The sequence below is a fragment of the Trachypithecus francoisi genome, unplaced genomic scaffold, assembly GCF_009764315.1.
Source record: "Trachypithecus francoisi isolate TF-2019V2 unplaced genomic scaffold, Tfra_2.0 Lachesis_group4, whole genome shotgun sequence".
NCBI lineage: Eukaryota > Metazoa > Chordata > Mammalia > Primates > Cercopithecidae > Trachypithecus > Trachypithecus francoisi.
Genome location: NW_022681469.1, coordinates 58,006,761 through 58,021,152, shown reverse-complemented (window position 1 = coordinate 58,021,152; position 14,392 = coordinate 58,006,761). Strand labels below are relative to the sequence as shown.

At 40.3% G+C, this 14,392-nt stretch overlaps 1 protein-coding gene across 4 annotated transcripts in view; it reads left to right on the top strand.

The window, feature by feature from the left end:
* Nucleotides 1-14,392, top strand: part of MAGI2 (membrane associated guanylate kinase, WW and PDZ domain containing 2) — a 1,467,283-nt gene that overhangs the window by 1,298,341 nt on the left and 154,550 nt on the right. For all 4 annotated transcript variants that reach the window (XM_033194948.1, XM_033194950.1, XM_033194947.1 and 1 more), the window contains one exon: nucleotides 4,654-4,745. In XM_033194948.1, coding sequence (XP_033050839.1) covers nucleotides 4,654-4,745 — 92 coding nt within the window. The remainder of the gene's footprint in view (nucleotides 1-4,653; nucleotides 4,746-14,392) is intronic.

The window sequence follows — 14,392 nt, the reverse complement described above, 5'->3', positions numbered from 1 at the left end:
ATCAAAAGAAATCTGAAGTCATAAACAGTGCATCAACCATATCAAATGAGGCACTGAAATCAATCAGTATGAGGAAAGAAAAAAAGGCCATTGAATTTGGTCATTAGCATGCCTAGTGACCTTAAGGAGTGCAGTAGTGCTGAGAGAGCATAAACCAGACTGGCAGGAATGAATCAGAGGTAGAGTGAAGGCTCCACTAGAGACTACTTTTCCTAGAAAGAAATGGAAGGAGGGAGCAAAGTCATATTTAGGATGGAAAAATCTGAGCTTATGTGAAGGCTGAGGAGAGAACCAAATAGAAACAGGAAAATGGCTTCTACTATGGCTAACACGTGCTTGGTCACATTCACATACCCACAGGGATAAAGCAAACAAGTAAAGAGAAGGGATATTTTAAAGGATAGAGTATTAGCTACTTACTAGGTAATGTTAGATTTGAGCAACAGAAACTATATAATTCCTGTTTAACTCATTCTATATCTGGAGTGCATAGAAATCCAGAAGTCAAGACCATGTTTAATAACCTTTTTTGATTCCTAATATCTTCCTCGTGCTAACTTTCCTAAATCTCTTTACAAGGAAAAGCCAAAAAGAGTGATTCTCTTTCCAGCAGGAAAAATTGAATAAATGTATCCTCTGTGCCAAACTGTGATGATACGCTATGGTACTTATGTTTTAATTAAAACATGAAAGGGGATTCAAGTACCAAAATTTAATTGACGTGTTTACAGCAGCATCCCATGTGCCAAATTAATTCATAAAATTGTTGTTCTTTGCATTTTTGAAGATTGAATCCATTCATAAAATTAATCAGTTGTGTTCAGTTACCCAGCCTTTTCCCTAACTGTGCACAAAGCTACGTAAAGCAAGACTAAGGAAACATACAGCATGGGAAGCCCCTGGAGTCTTCATGTGAAATAGAAATCAGCTTTTGAAATCTGCTTTTCTTTATTATGAGAGAGGTTGTCCTGATACCTGGATGTGCTCACCATTTGCTACTTTTTAAAGTTTGCTTTTGCAATATTGGTATGAGCCTAGAATAAATTAAGACTTGTAAATTTCATTTCAGTAACTTGCCACAGTGGTCATGTTAAATTCCATCTAGGAAGAGGATCATGAGATGCTTTGTTCCATAGTGCCTGCAGATCCGAGGACCCAACTTCTAAGAAGCAACATTAGCCACAGCTGGCCATTCAACACTAATATCCAAAGAATGCTTTCTCTCCTGTTAGTCCATTTCTTTACAACCACTGCCTCCTCTTGAGCTGCATTAAGCGAGACCTGAGAGTGTCCCTGACAGTTCTGCAAAAAGCGCTGAGGAAAAAGAAGATTTTTTTTTAAAGAGCACAGAAAAAATAAACAAGGGAACAGAAGAGTAAAAGGATATTGGTGGGGCACAGTTGAACAACATGCAAAGCAACTCAGGTCCAAATAGGTATCTACCAGACACCCTCATCTAACAACCTCCCTGGTGCACAGTTTCTTGAAACAAGAGAAAGGAATAATGATTGTTAACTCTGTTGCAGGGAGGTAAAGAGTTGGATTTCTTCACTTTAAGTTCTTGCATTAATAAGGAAAGAGATAAAACATGATACAGTAACTGCAGTAATTGAAACATGTCGTCCGGCCAGAAGAGCAGCTAGGGGAAACTCAGAAACATTACAATCTGCCAGGAGAGCTAACAAAGTGGGAAGGAAAAAGAATGATGTCTCCCAGCTTTGTACATATAATTTTAGTGATTTTGTAAAGCCAGACTCCAAGGAAACAAAGCCAAAGAAAAATTAGCTTTCTAAAATGCTCTTATTTTCCCTAAAAAAAAAAAAAAAAAAAAAATACTGCTGCCTCAAGGCACAATCTATCATATGAACTTTTTTCCAGTTGACCATTTCTCTAAAATGTCCAGACCCTGCAGCCTCTGAATCTGTGTTCAAAATTAACAAAGAAATAAAAAATAAATCATGTTTGCCAGCATTCTCTAAGAGGTCTCTCTTTGCCTCTCTCTACCTGCTTATGAACCATGAAGCTGGCCACCCCTGCTGGGAAGAACGGAAAAGTGTAGATGAAATAAATGGCTGGCACATACCACCCTATATTTGAAATCAGGTTGGGTCAGAGCAACAGGATCGTAGTTGTCACCAAAATGTGCACAAAGAGCAGGAAGAGGAGAATAAATGCCTCGTTCGTGTCTCTGTTCTTCAGAGTTAAATAAAATTTACTTGCTAAAATCTAGATTTTTCTCCTAAAAAGAAGTCATGAGTTATTCATTAAAGAAAAGCCCCTTAATTCCTTCAGGAATCACAGATTCTCTGACAAAAGACAAACTTCTTGTGCCTTGACACCTCTCAAAGTTCCATTCCTGGGATTGTCATAATTTCAGCATTTCTTTAGGGGAAAAGTTTTACTTAGCAAATAAGATGGATCACACAATAAGGTTCTTGTAAAGCTCCTTGTGCAATATGGATGGGTGCTGAGGTCACTGGAAGAACAATTTCCCACTTAGCATACTCAGTGGTGATGCAAAAATGAGAAGAATACAGGAGATGAGAAGTTCCAGTTAAACATGCTGGCTCTATCATTTTAAGTGTCACAAATACAGCACCTTCTATTTGTATTTTTAATGTGTATGTGGTCTAGAGTTCCTCGAAGCTTAAAGTGACTTACAGAAGAGTTTGCCATGAACCAGTCGTATTATCATCAACTTGTAGAAGTTTGAACAGTGATTGAGGAATATGTGTCATCTCCCATTTCCCCTTCTCTTTCTCCTTCCCTTGGGTAGAGTACGGGTGCCTGCTATGATTTTGTAGAGCTCTACTCCATCTGCCTTCAGACTCCCAAAGCCTTACCACACACCCCAATATGTGATTTCATGTATGATATGGAGACTTCAGAAGAAACTGAGTTCAAAAGCCAATTGTGTCTCAGAGTGTAAGGCAAAGTTTTCATCTTCCCTCTGCCACTACTGTATTTAATAGGAATGGAATTTTTAAAGTTCTCCCATCTTTAAAATATGATTGATTATATAATTTCTAAAGGATGTGGAGGTCTAATTGGTTATTCTTCTTGCAGAATTTCATATTATTCATTGAATGGAGAAGATCTTGGTCATGTGTGCATTTGGTCATAAAAGGGTGTGAATGCTCATTGAATCTTGTACAATGCATACAAATATATGTACTTATGTGCCTGATTCATCTTTATTTAAGAGAGCACCAGACAAATAATTGGCATTTGCCCACATCTCAGAAGTGAACGATGCCTTTCATATGTCCCTGGGAATAGCCCAGGTTGTTGGGCACCAAGGCAAGCCTGTATAATTGTGCATTGTACACTGTATCACTCCGGCAGTCCTACCTACTGCAGAACCTGGAAAATATCTGCCTGGTCAGCAGTCAATGAGCCTCTCTCTGCAACGAGCGCTACTATATAATCATGGGCTCAGACGTAGATTTTTGTCCCATGAGAATTCTCTGAAATCTCGTCTTAATTTCTACAACAATCCTGTTTAAGCAAGGAGAATTTTACTTAATACCTGCTTCTATCAGTTCTAATACCTCCTTCAAACCATTAAGGCCCAGAAATCGCTAAACATTTCTTAAACAAGGGATAGCATAAAAAATAGTTCTTGAAACCGCTGATCATCTGCTGGCATCCCAGCAGTGGACACGAAAGTATGCACAGCTCGATCACGACTGAAGTTTTTCCCCCTGACGAAGGTGCCAAGGGGCAAGGGGACGGGCTAAGCATAAATCAGATTCTACTTAGAAAGTCAAAACATTTTTATATTTAATAGTTTTAGTTTATTCTAAGGCTGAAAAAAATGACATTAAGGAGAGTTTTTCAGCTTATTTTGAAATACATCTCTGTTCTTTCAGCTGACTTCAGAAAAGTATCTTCTTATTTATTTTGAGTACTCTCATAAAGCCAAAAGTCAATCTATGGCTTGCACATTCTAAAATGTTTCGGGGATAAAAGTCCATCTTAGACCCAGATGAATTTCTACCTGTAAGTTATAAAAACCCTAAAGGAGTTTGTCAGAAAATAAATGCTTCACTTGAACCCCAATACAAGAAAGTTTAAATTCTATATCTTCTAATTTTTACAGTTTTAAAAGAGACAACTTCTATTGGGCATACGTTTATACTACACACACACACACACACACACACACACTCCTAAACTGGATGCATCATGTCATAAACAGATATTAATAAATTACTAGGCAGTGCTTTATTAGACAGTTCCAGGGTTTTGCCATCTGTTCTCTCTTACTTGCATAATAATTGTTCTAATCGGAGTAAACATCCTGAAAGTGACAGTCAAGCTTCTTGAGGGCAATCCGAATGCTCTCAGGGAAATCAAGAATTATAAAGGCATCAATTTTCTTACTCAGAAAATTCATGTATTCTTTCTGCTTCTGGTAATAAATACCCCAGTAGTGCCCTTGGCTGGTCACTATTATTCCAGGGACTACCTAAATTTGGAATACCTACCTTTTTGCTACCATATTTTTTGTATCCTCTGTGGTTTCCATTGACCCTAACAGCACTCTCATTAATCACATCCACAAAATTAATTTATCATTGGTATGTTCAGTTCCTCAGGGGCTGGGAAAGAGGCAGGATTCATTACTCATTGGGATCTCCTTTATGCCAGGTCCAGATTATAAGGAACTGGATGTTCACCTTCGGAGGATGGAGTCTGGATTTGGCTTCAGAATCCTCGGGGGAGATGAGCCTGGACAGCCTGTAAGTTGAATCTTCTTAATTTCCATGCTTGGGGCTGTATTGTATGAGTAAACACCAGGGAAAATAGTGTTTAGTGTGATATCTAAAAGGAAATGTTTTAGGACTCTCATAAAGAAGTTTAAGCTTTGGGTTTTTTTATTTTTTTCCTTGCTGTTGTCTTTAAAAAGATCTCACGACATGCAGGTATCTCCATGACAAATTTCTCATTAGAAATCACATTCAATAGGGACATTGCTCTTTTTTAGAGTGGATTGAATTCCTCTTGAATATTTGCATTATCGAATTGCACTGAACCCCTGGTATCTTTGGGTAACAGTTCATGAGTAATGGTAACACCCAACTGGGAACAGCAGAATTATGTATGTTTTTAACCAAAACAGCAAAGGAGACAAAACACAGGGATAAACAGAAATAAAGTCAAGCTCAGCACTGCAGAATCTCAGCCAGATTTGAATTAAGGGATTACCAGAAGATGTTCATAAAGTCAACTTCATTGGCATAATATATATTGAGAAATTTAGAAGGGCTTTGTAGAACACTGTGTGTGTGTGTGTGTGTATTCAGAGTAAAAACATAAAATACTAGTAGTCACTAATACACAGAAAACACAGCAAGGCTAGATTTATGAGCATATGTTAAAATATCAGCTATAAAACACTCATTGTAAAAGATATGTCTTAAATGGTACCCAATGTGACTAAGTCAGGTCCATGAAAGTTTTGAATAAGTGAAGGGCCTGAGCAGTGCAGTCAGCTATCTACATCCCATCTGGCTCTGGCACCTGAACTCCATCCTAGCTCATGTAAGGGAGTTAAATTTTAAGCCTCAGCTTTCTCATCTGCAAGATGGGGATAACAGTAGTGCTCTACTATAGAGTAGCTTTGAGGATCAAAGGAGATTATATATATATATATATGTATATGGAAAGGTCTTGGCATTATATCTGGATCACATGAAGTTCTGAATAAATGTTTATCATTATCAACTTTGTTTCTCTGGTTACTAGATTCTCCCAGGAAATATACTCTTTCTCTCTCTCTCTCTCTCTCTCTCTCTCTCTCTCTCTCTCTATGTATATATATATATGGTTTTTAAATATACTATATGTACTATAAATATTATATATGTGTGGTTTTCTTGAGACAGAGTCTCGCTCTGTCACCCAGGCTGGAGTGCAGTAGTGTGATCACAGCTCACTGCAGTCTCAACTTCCTGGGCTCAATCAATCCTCCCGCTCAGCCTCCTAAGTAGCTAGGACTATAAGCATGTGTCATCATGCCTGGCCCCAGAAAATAAAATTTAAAACAAAAATAAAACCTGGGCAGAAATCCTCAGGAGAAAAAAGTTAATCTAATAAATGAAAGGAATCTGAAACAGCTTAAACTGTCTCAGAGTAAAGTAGATTGTCCTGGGTGAAGAGTGGGCTCCTTCCCACAAGAAGTATTCAAGCAAGCAATGGCGACCTGGCAGGGACTCCGAGGAGCTTCCTCTGCCCTGCGGGAGGAGTTGAACTGGATGATTGATGAGGTCCCTTTCTACAGAAAACTCCAGGAAGCTGAGCTTATACTCCAAGGATGAGGGCTCTTCAGGAAAAAAGACTTATTTCCGAATTCCTGGGGATGAAATTTGGCAACAGTCAACCAGAACGTCACTAACTCCCCAGCTGCCAAAGAAGACGTGAAGGTGCTTTTGCCAAGGAGGATTGGCCAGATTTTTCATAGTGCTTTGAGGGGAGGTAGAATGCTGAAGTAAAATACAGGACTCGAGTAACTTCAGACTTAAATTTATTCAGAGACTAAATTAAGAATCTCATGTCACAGGGAAAAGGAACCCTTGGCTGTGTTTCAGTCCCATCCACCGCTTTGTTTACTCTCCCCTATCTCCGACTCTGAGATTCCCAGGGATCCTAGGCCACCAAGTCAGCCCTCCAGCCTTCCTGCCCTCTATAACTCACCTTGTTTTATAATAGAGAGAACTGAAAACATTCTCAAGTCCCTTCATATCTGTAAGCATTTAGCGCACTGATTTATGCTATAGAACCTCCTGACCTCCACAGGGTATTTATACAGCTTGGTGTCCTTCAGGATTGTTCGTGTATCTGCCTATTTTGTTTATTCAGCAGGATTTTAAATTTCTCCTAAGCAAGGACTTTGTCTTACCCTTTTTATCCAACATGAGTGCCCCATAATTGAAAAATGTGTCATTATCCAGAGTGAGCCAAACTCGAGGTTAAGGTCACAGTCTTCAGACTGCCACCTCTGCCCAAGACTCCTGGCAGCAGCTGAAATAAGTTTGCCAAATGTCAGAGTCTAAGGGAACAGTCTCCATAGACCACCCCAACTTTAAAGACTAGCTCTGAATCTGGGGGCCCCACCGTGTAGTAGGTTCGCCGTGCACTGGTTGCCAACTTGTCTGCGTCTGCTGAGACAGAACACTCACCCACACGCCAGGCTACATGAAGTAGATTTGTCACTTACAGGGAGGCAGCGAGGGACAATAGAAGCCAAGGATTCAGGAAGAGCAAGTTCCCCCAGGCTCAGGAAAGCTGCCTAGGACAGACGGAGTCTCCACTCACACTTGCACCTCAGCTGAGGGTCCCCAAAATCAGCCCAGTGTAGGGTTTCTACCCTGGAGAAGTATATCACAGTGGACTCAAGCACCGAAGGACATCCTGTTTCTAGGGGGGACTGGAACAGAACGCAGGCTGTTCCAGCTAGCCCCTCTTTATCTCAAGATGTTGTGTTCCTAGCACCTTCTATAGTTATTCTTGAGAACTACAAGAGAAAATGGGGAAAAATTTGGGTGAGTCCAAGGCCACCCAGAGAACTGTCCTGTGCTCACAGCTTTCCTCAGGTCCAATAATTCACTAGAATAACTCAGAACTCAAGAAAGTACTATATTTATGATTACTGTTTGATTGTAGTGAAAGCATAAAAATTAGAACCAGCCAAAAGAAGAGGTGCACAAGATAAAGTCTAGAAGGGTTCCAAATGTGACACTTCCATCACCCTTAGGGACATGTTACCCTCCAGCATTCTTGCAGAAAGGATTGCCAGCCAGGGATGTTCACCCAAGCTTTGGTGTCCAGGGTTTTTATCCTAGTGTTTTGTGACATGGGCGTGATTGATTGAATCATTGCCCACAAGGATGACCTCAATCTTGAGCCCCCTTTCTTCCCCAGAGGCCAGGCTGATATGTGGCTCAAAGGCGCAACCCACTAATTACCTTGCTGGTCTTTCTAGTATGGTCAGCCCCTACTCTAAGACTGTTGGTGTGGCTGGCCCCATCCTGAGTCATCTCCTTAGCATAAACCATCAGGTATGGTCAAAGGGGCTCACCATGAATGACAAAGACGCTCCTAATTCCAAGAGTTTTGAGGTTTCCTTTCAGGAACCAGGGAGAATGGCCAGACTTCGCTTTGGGCTGAGACCAAATTATTTATGGCAAAGCCATGTGCTTACAAGATATCAAATGAATGACACAAAATGAAACCATGCTCAAAATAAAATACAACTTTAAGGCCATTCTTGTATCATTCTGTGGGACACTGAGCACTAGCTGAAACAATTATAGGGCATTTAAGGGTAAACTCATCTAGAATCCATTGCACTTATACTAACATAATACTTCAAACTTACCAACCTAAGGGGTTTCCACCAGAAAGATGAGCTCTCTGTTTGTTCCAGACTACACTGACTCACATGCTTTTTTTCCCCCTTTTACTAATCTCTGAGCTCCTTGAAGGCAAGGACTGTAATTTAATGGTGTTTATATCCTCCAAGCCTAGCCTGGTACAATAAGTATTAAATGGAGTTGAAGAGAGAATTTTTTCACCAAGTCAAAACTGTCACCTGAGCTTCTCAGAACAAGTAAGGATCTGGAGTTTATATTTTCTGAGGCCTCTAAATTCTACAGGCTCTGCAGAATTAAAGTGGCCTAGTCCTGGAAACAGAGATAGCGTCCTGGCAGCCCTACAGCATGTTTTGTTTAGTTCCTCCAGTATTTTACAATTGCTGAGCATCAATTAATTTCACCTTTTGAAAAATGGATTTTCATCTTCTCTTGAAAATTAAATTTAGCAACATCAAGCTTGCCTTTCTCCATGACAACGACTGGCTGGAACTAAGCAATGGTTCCTTTTAGACTGAGCCTGGCTGCAGTTCCCAAAACTCCTGTATGCCTGTGTTACTCTTTAAAGCTACTATCTTTGTGATTCGCATCCCAGTACCCATTCCAGAGGACTGAATTAAAAGACATTGGAAAGATGAATATTTTATGCCAATGGAGCCTTCAACCAGGGCCAGATATTTTAAAAACCTAACCTAAGCACTAAAAACATTTATCAGGTCCTTTCTCCCATTTATAAATACAAATAACATTAAACTATAAAATAAATACAAGGCAAAGCGACAAAGTTTCTGATTCTTTCTATGATACTTACTTTAATAGAGTCTTTACAAAATGAAATTCTGACTTTATTGGACCCCTTGGCTCATGCTTTGTCTGCTTTGGGGGTAAGCCAGCATCCTATTCTGTAGATACTATCTTCAACTTCTTCCCTCCTCCTCCAAAAGCAGAAGCGATTGCATGACTGAGTCATAGGGAGGGAATAGTCTTGGCTGACTCAAGAGGACAGTGGTCTTGCTGGACTTTGCCTGGCACAGAAGCAATAGAATTGTTACCAGGATGGAAGACGTACTGTTCAAAATGAAGCTCAGATGTGTGAATGCAGCCGTGGTTACCACCCAGCCTCAGGACATCTTTCTGCCTGGTTTGTACACAAGTTCCCAAGTTCCTATCACTTCTGAATATTGGCTTTGCATTCCTGAATCCTTTCTCCCCTCCACTGGGCAGGCATCAAGTATTTATGATAAGCCTCCTCAGATTACATGGATTGCTGGTTATCCTATTGTGTTTACTTAGATTTATTCTGGTTTATTCCTTCATTTGAATGATTTAAGACATACTCATGCTGCAAGTTACAATTTTGACATTTAAGCCATAAAGTAGCAGCTTAAGTCTCTCTGAAGCAAATAAAGCTAAAAAATTACTCCTGAAAACCAGAATATTGAATCGCAGAATGACCCTGTCCAGGAGAGTGAAACTGTAAAGATCTCCCGTAAATCTTTCCTTCCAGCTTTTCTACATTCTAAGTCCAGAGATAACAAACAAAATGTGCTAGCCTCATTTAGTTGCTGGTGGGCTACAAAGGGAGAGAGGCATGTAAGGTGATTTGGTCCCAACTAAAGGAGGTCTCATAAGTACATCAAATGGGTTTCTGCCTCCATATATACGAAATGCTATTGACATCCCAGGGTGCACATTAAACACAACAGCACGGCTTTCAGCAAATAATGAACAGCAGGACTCCTGCTCAGACAAAGCATATGGGCATTTTTCCTGCAAGAGGAAATACTTTTCACAGTTAAATAACAATAGAAATAGAAAGAAGTGAAAAGTTGCCAGAAAGGAACAAAAATGGGATTTCCAGCTGTGAGCTGAAAAGAGATGGAAAGGCATCAAGAGGGAGAGATCTGGAAAACACTGCATTGGAGAAAAGCCATTCAAAGACAGACAATGACAGACCTAGTCTTTGGCACAGGAGTCCGGTGCGCACTGGTTGGAGGAGTTTCAGAAGGAAAGAGCCTGAAATCTGCTCACCACAGTGACAAGTTGTCCCAGGCTACAGATACTACAGAGCAGATCTCCTGGGCTTAGGCTAACATTGGGCAGTGCAGGAAAGAATTAAAGGGACTAAAAGGCCTGGAAAGGTGGTTTTGGGTTTCTTTGTGTCTTTCTTGGTTTTTTGGGTTTTTTTTTTTCTTTTTAATGTGAGTTTCTCCCCTGACTTACTGGGATCGCAGCCACTTGAATGTGAATTGCTGTTATTTCACATCAAATGTTCTGTTTTGTTCTGTGCCCTCACAGCATGAGATAAAGTAGAATTGTTTTGTTTCTTTGGGGTTTTAGAGAAGGCGATTGAAAAGATAGGGCCACAGATCAGTTGTTCATGGAGAAGTTCTTTCTTGCTCTGTTTTGCCACAAAGCTCTTCCTTCAGGGCCAAAGCAATGGGGACAGGAGAGAGAGAAAAAAAAAAAAAAACCCTCCTCCAAGAGGGCAGAGAAGAGAAAACTGAATAGTGGAACTGAAGGGTCAGCTGAGGCTGAAGAGTCCCCCTGGGCTAGAGGGTGGTAATGAATGGGGCAAGGCTAGAGTTGGCTGGGAAGGCTCACTGGCCAGTGGGCAAGGGGTCAGCAAGACTAAAAGGATGTGACCTGGTAAGTAAGGGATCCTGATCCTAGCACCAATGGTAAGGGGAATAGGTGCCTTAGCAGAACTAGAAAACAGCTACTGTGATGGGTCAGGGAGCGCAGGTCTTGTGCTCAGCCAACTTGGGATGTGATCAGTGAGACCACAGATCCTGTGGCTATTGGGAAGTGAGAAGAATCAGAGCCTTGCTATCAAAGGGTGACTGATCTATGGACCAGCAGCATTTAACTCCTGGGAGCTTGTTAAACCTGCAGAATCTCAGGCCCCTCCCAGACCTGCAGCCTCAAACTCTCATGGGGTGCGTCCAGAACTGTTTTAATAAGCTCACCCGGTGATTCCTATGCATCCAAAAGTTTGAGAACTGCTGACTTAAAGGGTCAGATATCCTGAGGCATGTTCGCAAGAGCTTAAGCGAACATAGGAATGTATGCACTGGGAAACCAATATGAGTTACAGTGCAAGACAGAATCCTAGATTATCTAGTCCCTACAGTGGCAAAGGGGAAATAATAGAATGTGTCAAGTGGACAAATCATATTGGAAGTAAATGACAAAAAGTTGGTTTTTTCTCTGGAATAGAGAGAGAGATCGAGCTATCTCTGTGTCAGCAGTGAAATATAATGCACAAAGGTGCCAAATGCCAAAGGCTAAGGTGCACAGCGGCAGGAGAGCTGGAAGCAATGACGGTGCAAGTGGTCAGCCTCTGCCCAGCAAAGGCTGCAGCTCCTGATGGATGGAGCAAATGTAACTGTATAATATCACTAATGAGCAGGCACCATGAGCACCCACACAGCACACCATGCTCAGCTCAATTCAAGTTTATTTAACAATATGGCAACCTTTTTTTGAAACATGGTTAAGGTTACATTATATAATGTAACTATATAATATACATATAATAATTATGTAAAACTATATAATTTATACTTGTGTTATACTGAATATGCTATTTATTAGATATTCAATTGAAGGGGTAATTGAATATACTGCCTATTTAGAAATAAATATATAAAAGGCCTATTCTAACCAACTCTAGCACTACTTTGGACACATGACTGACACCACTCCCAACCACTGTATTTTTTCCACAGTAATCCTTTCTGGCATCCTATATAATTTACACATTTATTACATTTATGATTGTCTGACCACTAGACTGGAAACTCTGTAGGGTAGTGATTTTGTTTATTGTTCACTAATGAATTTCTAGCACCTAAAAGTATCCTGGGCTCAATGAATATTTGTTGAATAAATTAATTAATAAGGGGAGTACGTCATATCACAGCAATATGGTAGAAAAGTAGATCTTTTACTGGGCTCTTTTTTTCAATAAATGATATTAAACTGCTGGCACACACTATAATGTCCAGAGTGTCCGTAAATGTTGCTGTATATCTTGCTGTTCTCCTATAGCAAGAGAGGAACTTTCTGATATGAAATTTCATCTTTACTATTTTTGTATAGGGCCCAATAGCAGCTATGGCTCTCTCAGTTGTAACCACTATTTTGTGTTTTACTTTCATCAGTCAGAATCAGAGCTATACCTTAAAGTTGATAATTAACCAGCCAAAAAGTTCACAAGCCATTTTTTTCCTCTATAACTAGCTGTAAACTGTCTCACTAAAGTGTATAGGAAAGCTAAAGGTTGAAGCATTTTCTTTGGGCCAAACCAACTAAATGCACCTTTTCATGGGGCAGCGGAGAAACATTTATTTTAACTGGTTTTTGCACAAAGCACTTACCAAATCTTTGAAGTGCTCCATAGTGGGTTGAGCCTTTTGAAGAATAGATTGGAACATCTTTATAAAGAAACTCATAAATTCAAGTTGGCATGACAAGAAGGGAAAGTGGAGAATGTCAGGGCATACCCAACTTCTGGACTGTGGGTTGCAGGGAAAGAACTGCACTGTGCAGCCAGTCTAAGGCAGGAGATGTCAGGCCTGTCCTGTGACAGCAATCATGAATCATTTGTCAGAACACTTAATATTCCATACAGAAGCAAATCTATTTCTCACCCTACCTCACTCCTCAGGAATAAGGGGAAAGCAGAAGTCGTGTGGGAAATTTTCATTCCTGTGTAGAAAGAGAGCTATTCCATGGACTAAGGCTGTGACGCCCTTCAGACTATAACTTTGCACATACCTGAGAAGTCCTGGGCATCCAGATCTGGCTGTCATGTTGACAGGCCACTCTGAGCAGTGAGACTAAGTACAAAGGAATGGTTCTGCTGCCAAGCCTGAAGACATGCAAGCCCGAAGGTCATGATGGAGCAACTCTGCAAATTAGCTGGAATTCACAGATAGGGGATTTGAAAGAAATTATTATGCCTGAAGGAAATCAATCTGGGAGCAAGGGATTTAAAATAAAACTTAGCCTCTGTAGTATCATCAGGCTAATGGTAACCACTGCCATCAGCTGCTGTGTGGCTAAGCCACTGGCAAAAGAAAAGGGGGACCTATTGGTCATGAGTTTGAAAAATTGTTTATAGGTTAAACAGCAAAATTAAAATATTTAATACTATTTTCTTTCCTCTGAGAAAGAAAAAAGCCCTGCTAATTGACACTAAACTGAGTGCCTCTAATGGGACATGGGAAACCTTATGTGTTGCCTTTCATCACAGTCCCTGGTTCAGGGAATTATAAAAACAACCACATTTCCCAGATGGGTACCTCCTCACTTCCTGGCACAGTAGCCACCTAAACAGTAGAAGCACTTCAGGGAACAGGCAGAACTGGGAATGTCCTTTGCATAGAGGACAGTGCGCCGAGAAGGTATTCAAAAGAATGGAGCAAAAATCTGGAGAAGGTCTGAGATTTTTTTGAGTAAGTCAACTGGCTGGAAAAAGCCAGCTATGAGTTTGCTTTGTTTTGTTTTATTTTCTCCTTACCCTCCAGCTTTTCAAAGCAAAGAAAAAGAAATCTTTCAATCTTTATCAGAATTTAACAATGTGCAACAGCTAGTTTCCCCTTGACTCTTTTTGATCCCTTGTTAAGTGCCATGAAAAAAGTTAAATGCTTCACATGAGTTATTTCATCCAAATCTCCCAAGAACTCCATGAAGTAGGTCTGATTATTTTTTTCTTATTTTGCAAGTGAAGAAACTGAGGCTCACAGAGTTTAAGAAGCTTAATCTAAGACCACACAAATGTGAAACGGAGCCAGAATTCAATCCTCACCTTGTTTCAGCCAATTAGCATCAGATTATTTGGGATTAGAATTTTCCTTAAGGGTATTCGTCATTTATGATGAGCCAGAAAGCAGGTGTCCCCAAAACTTCATGGCAGTCAGCAGCATGTTCAAAGTATTTATCTCTAGCACTAAACAACTTGACAGAGTTGGAAGGGCATCTTTCCAACGTCTCATTTTTTACTTTACAAG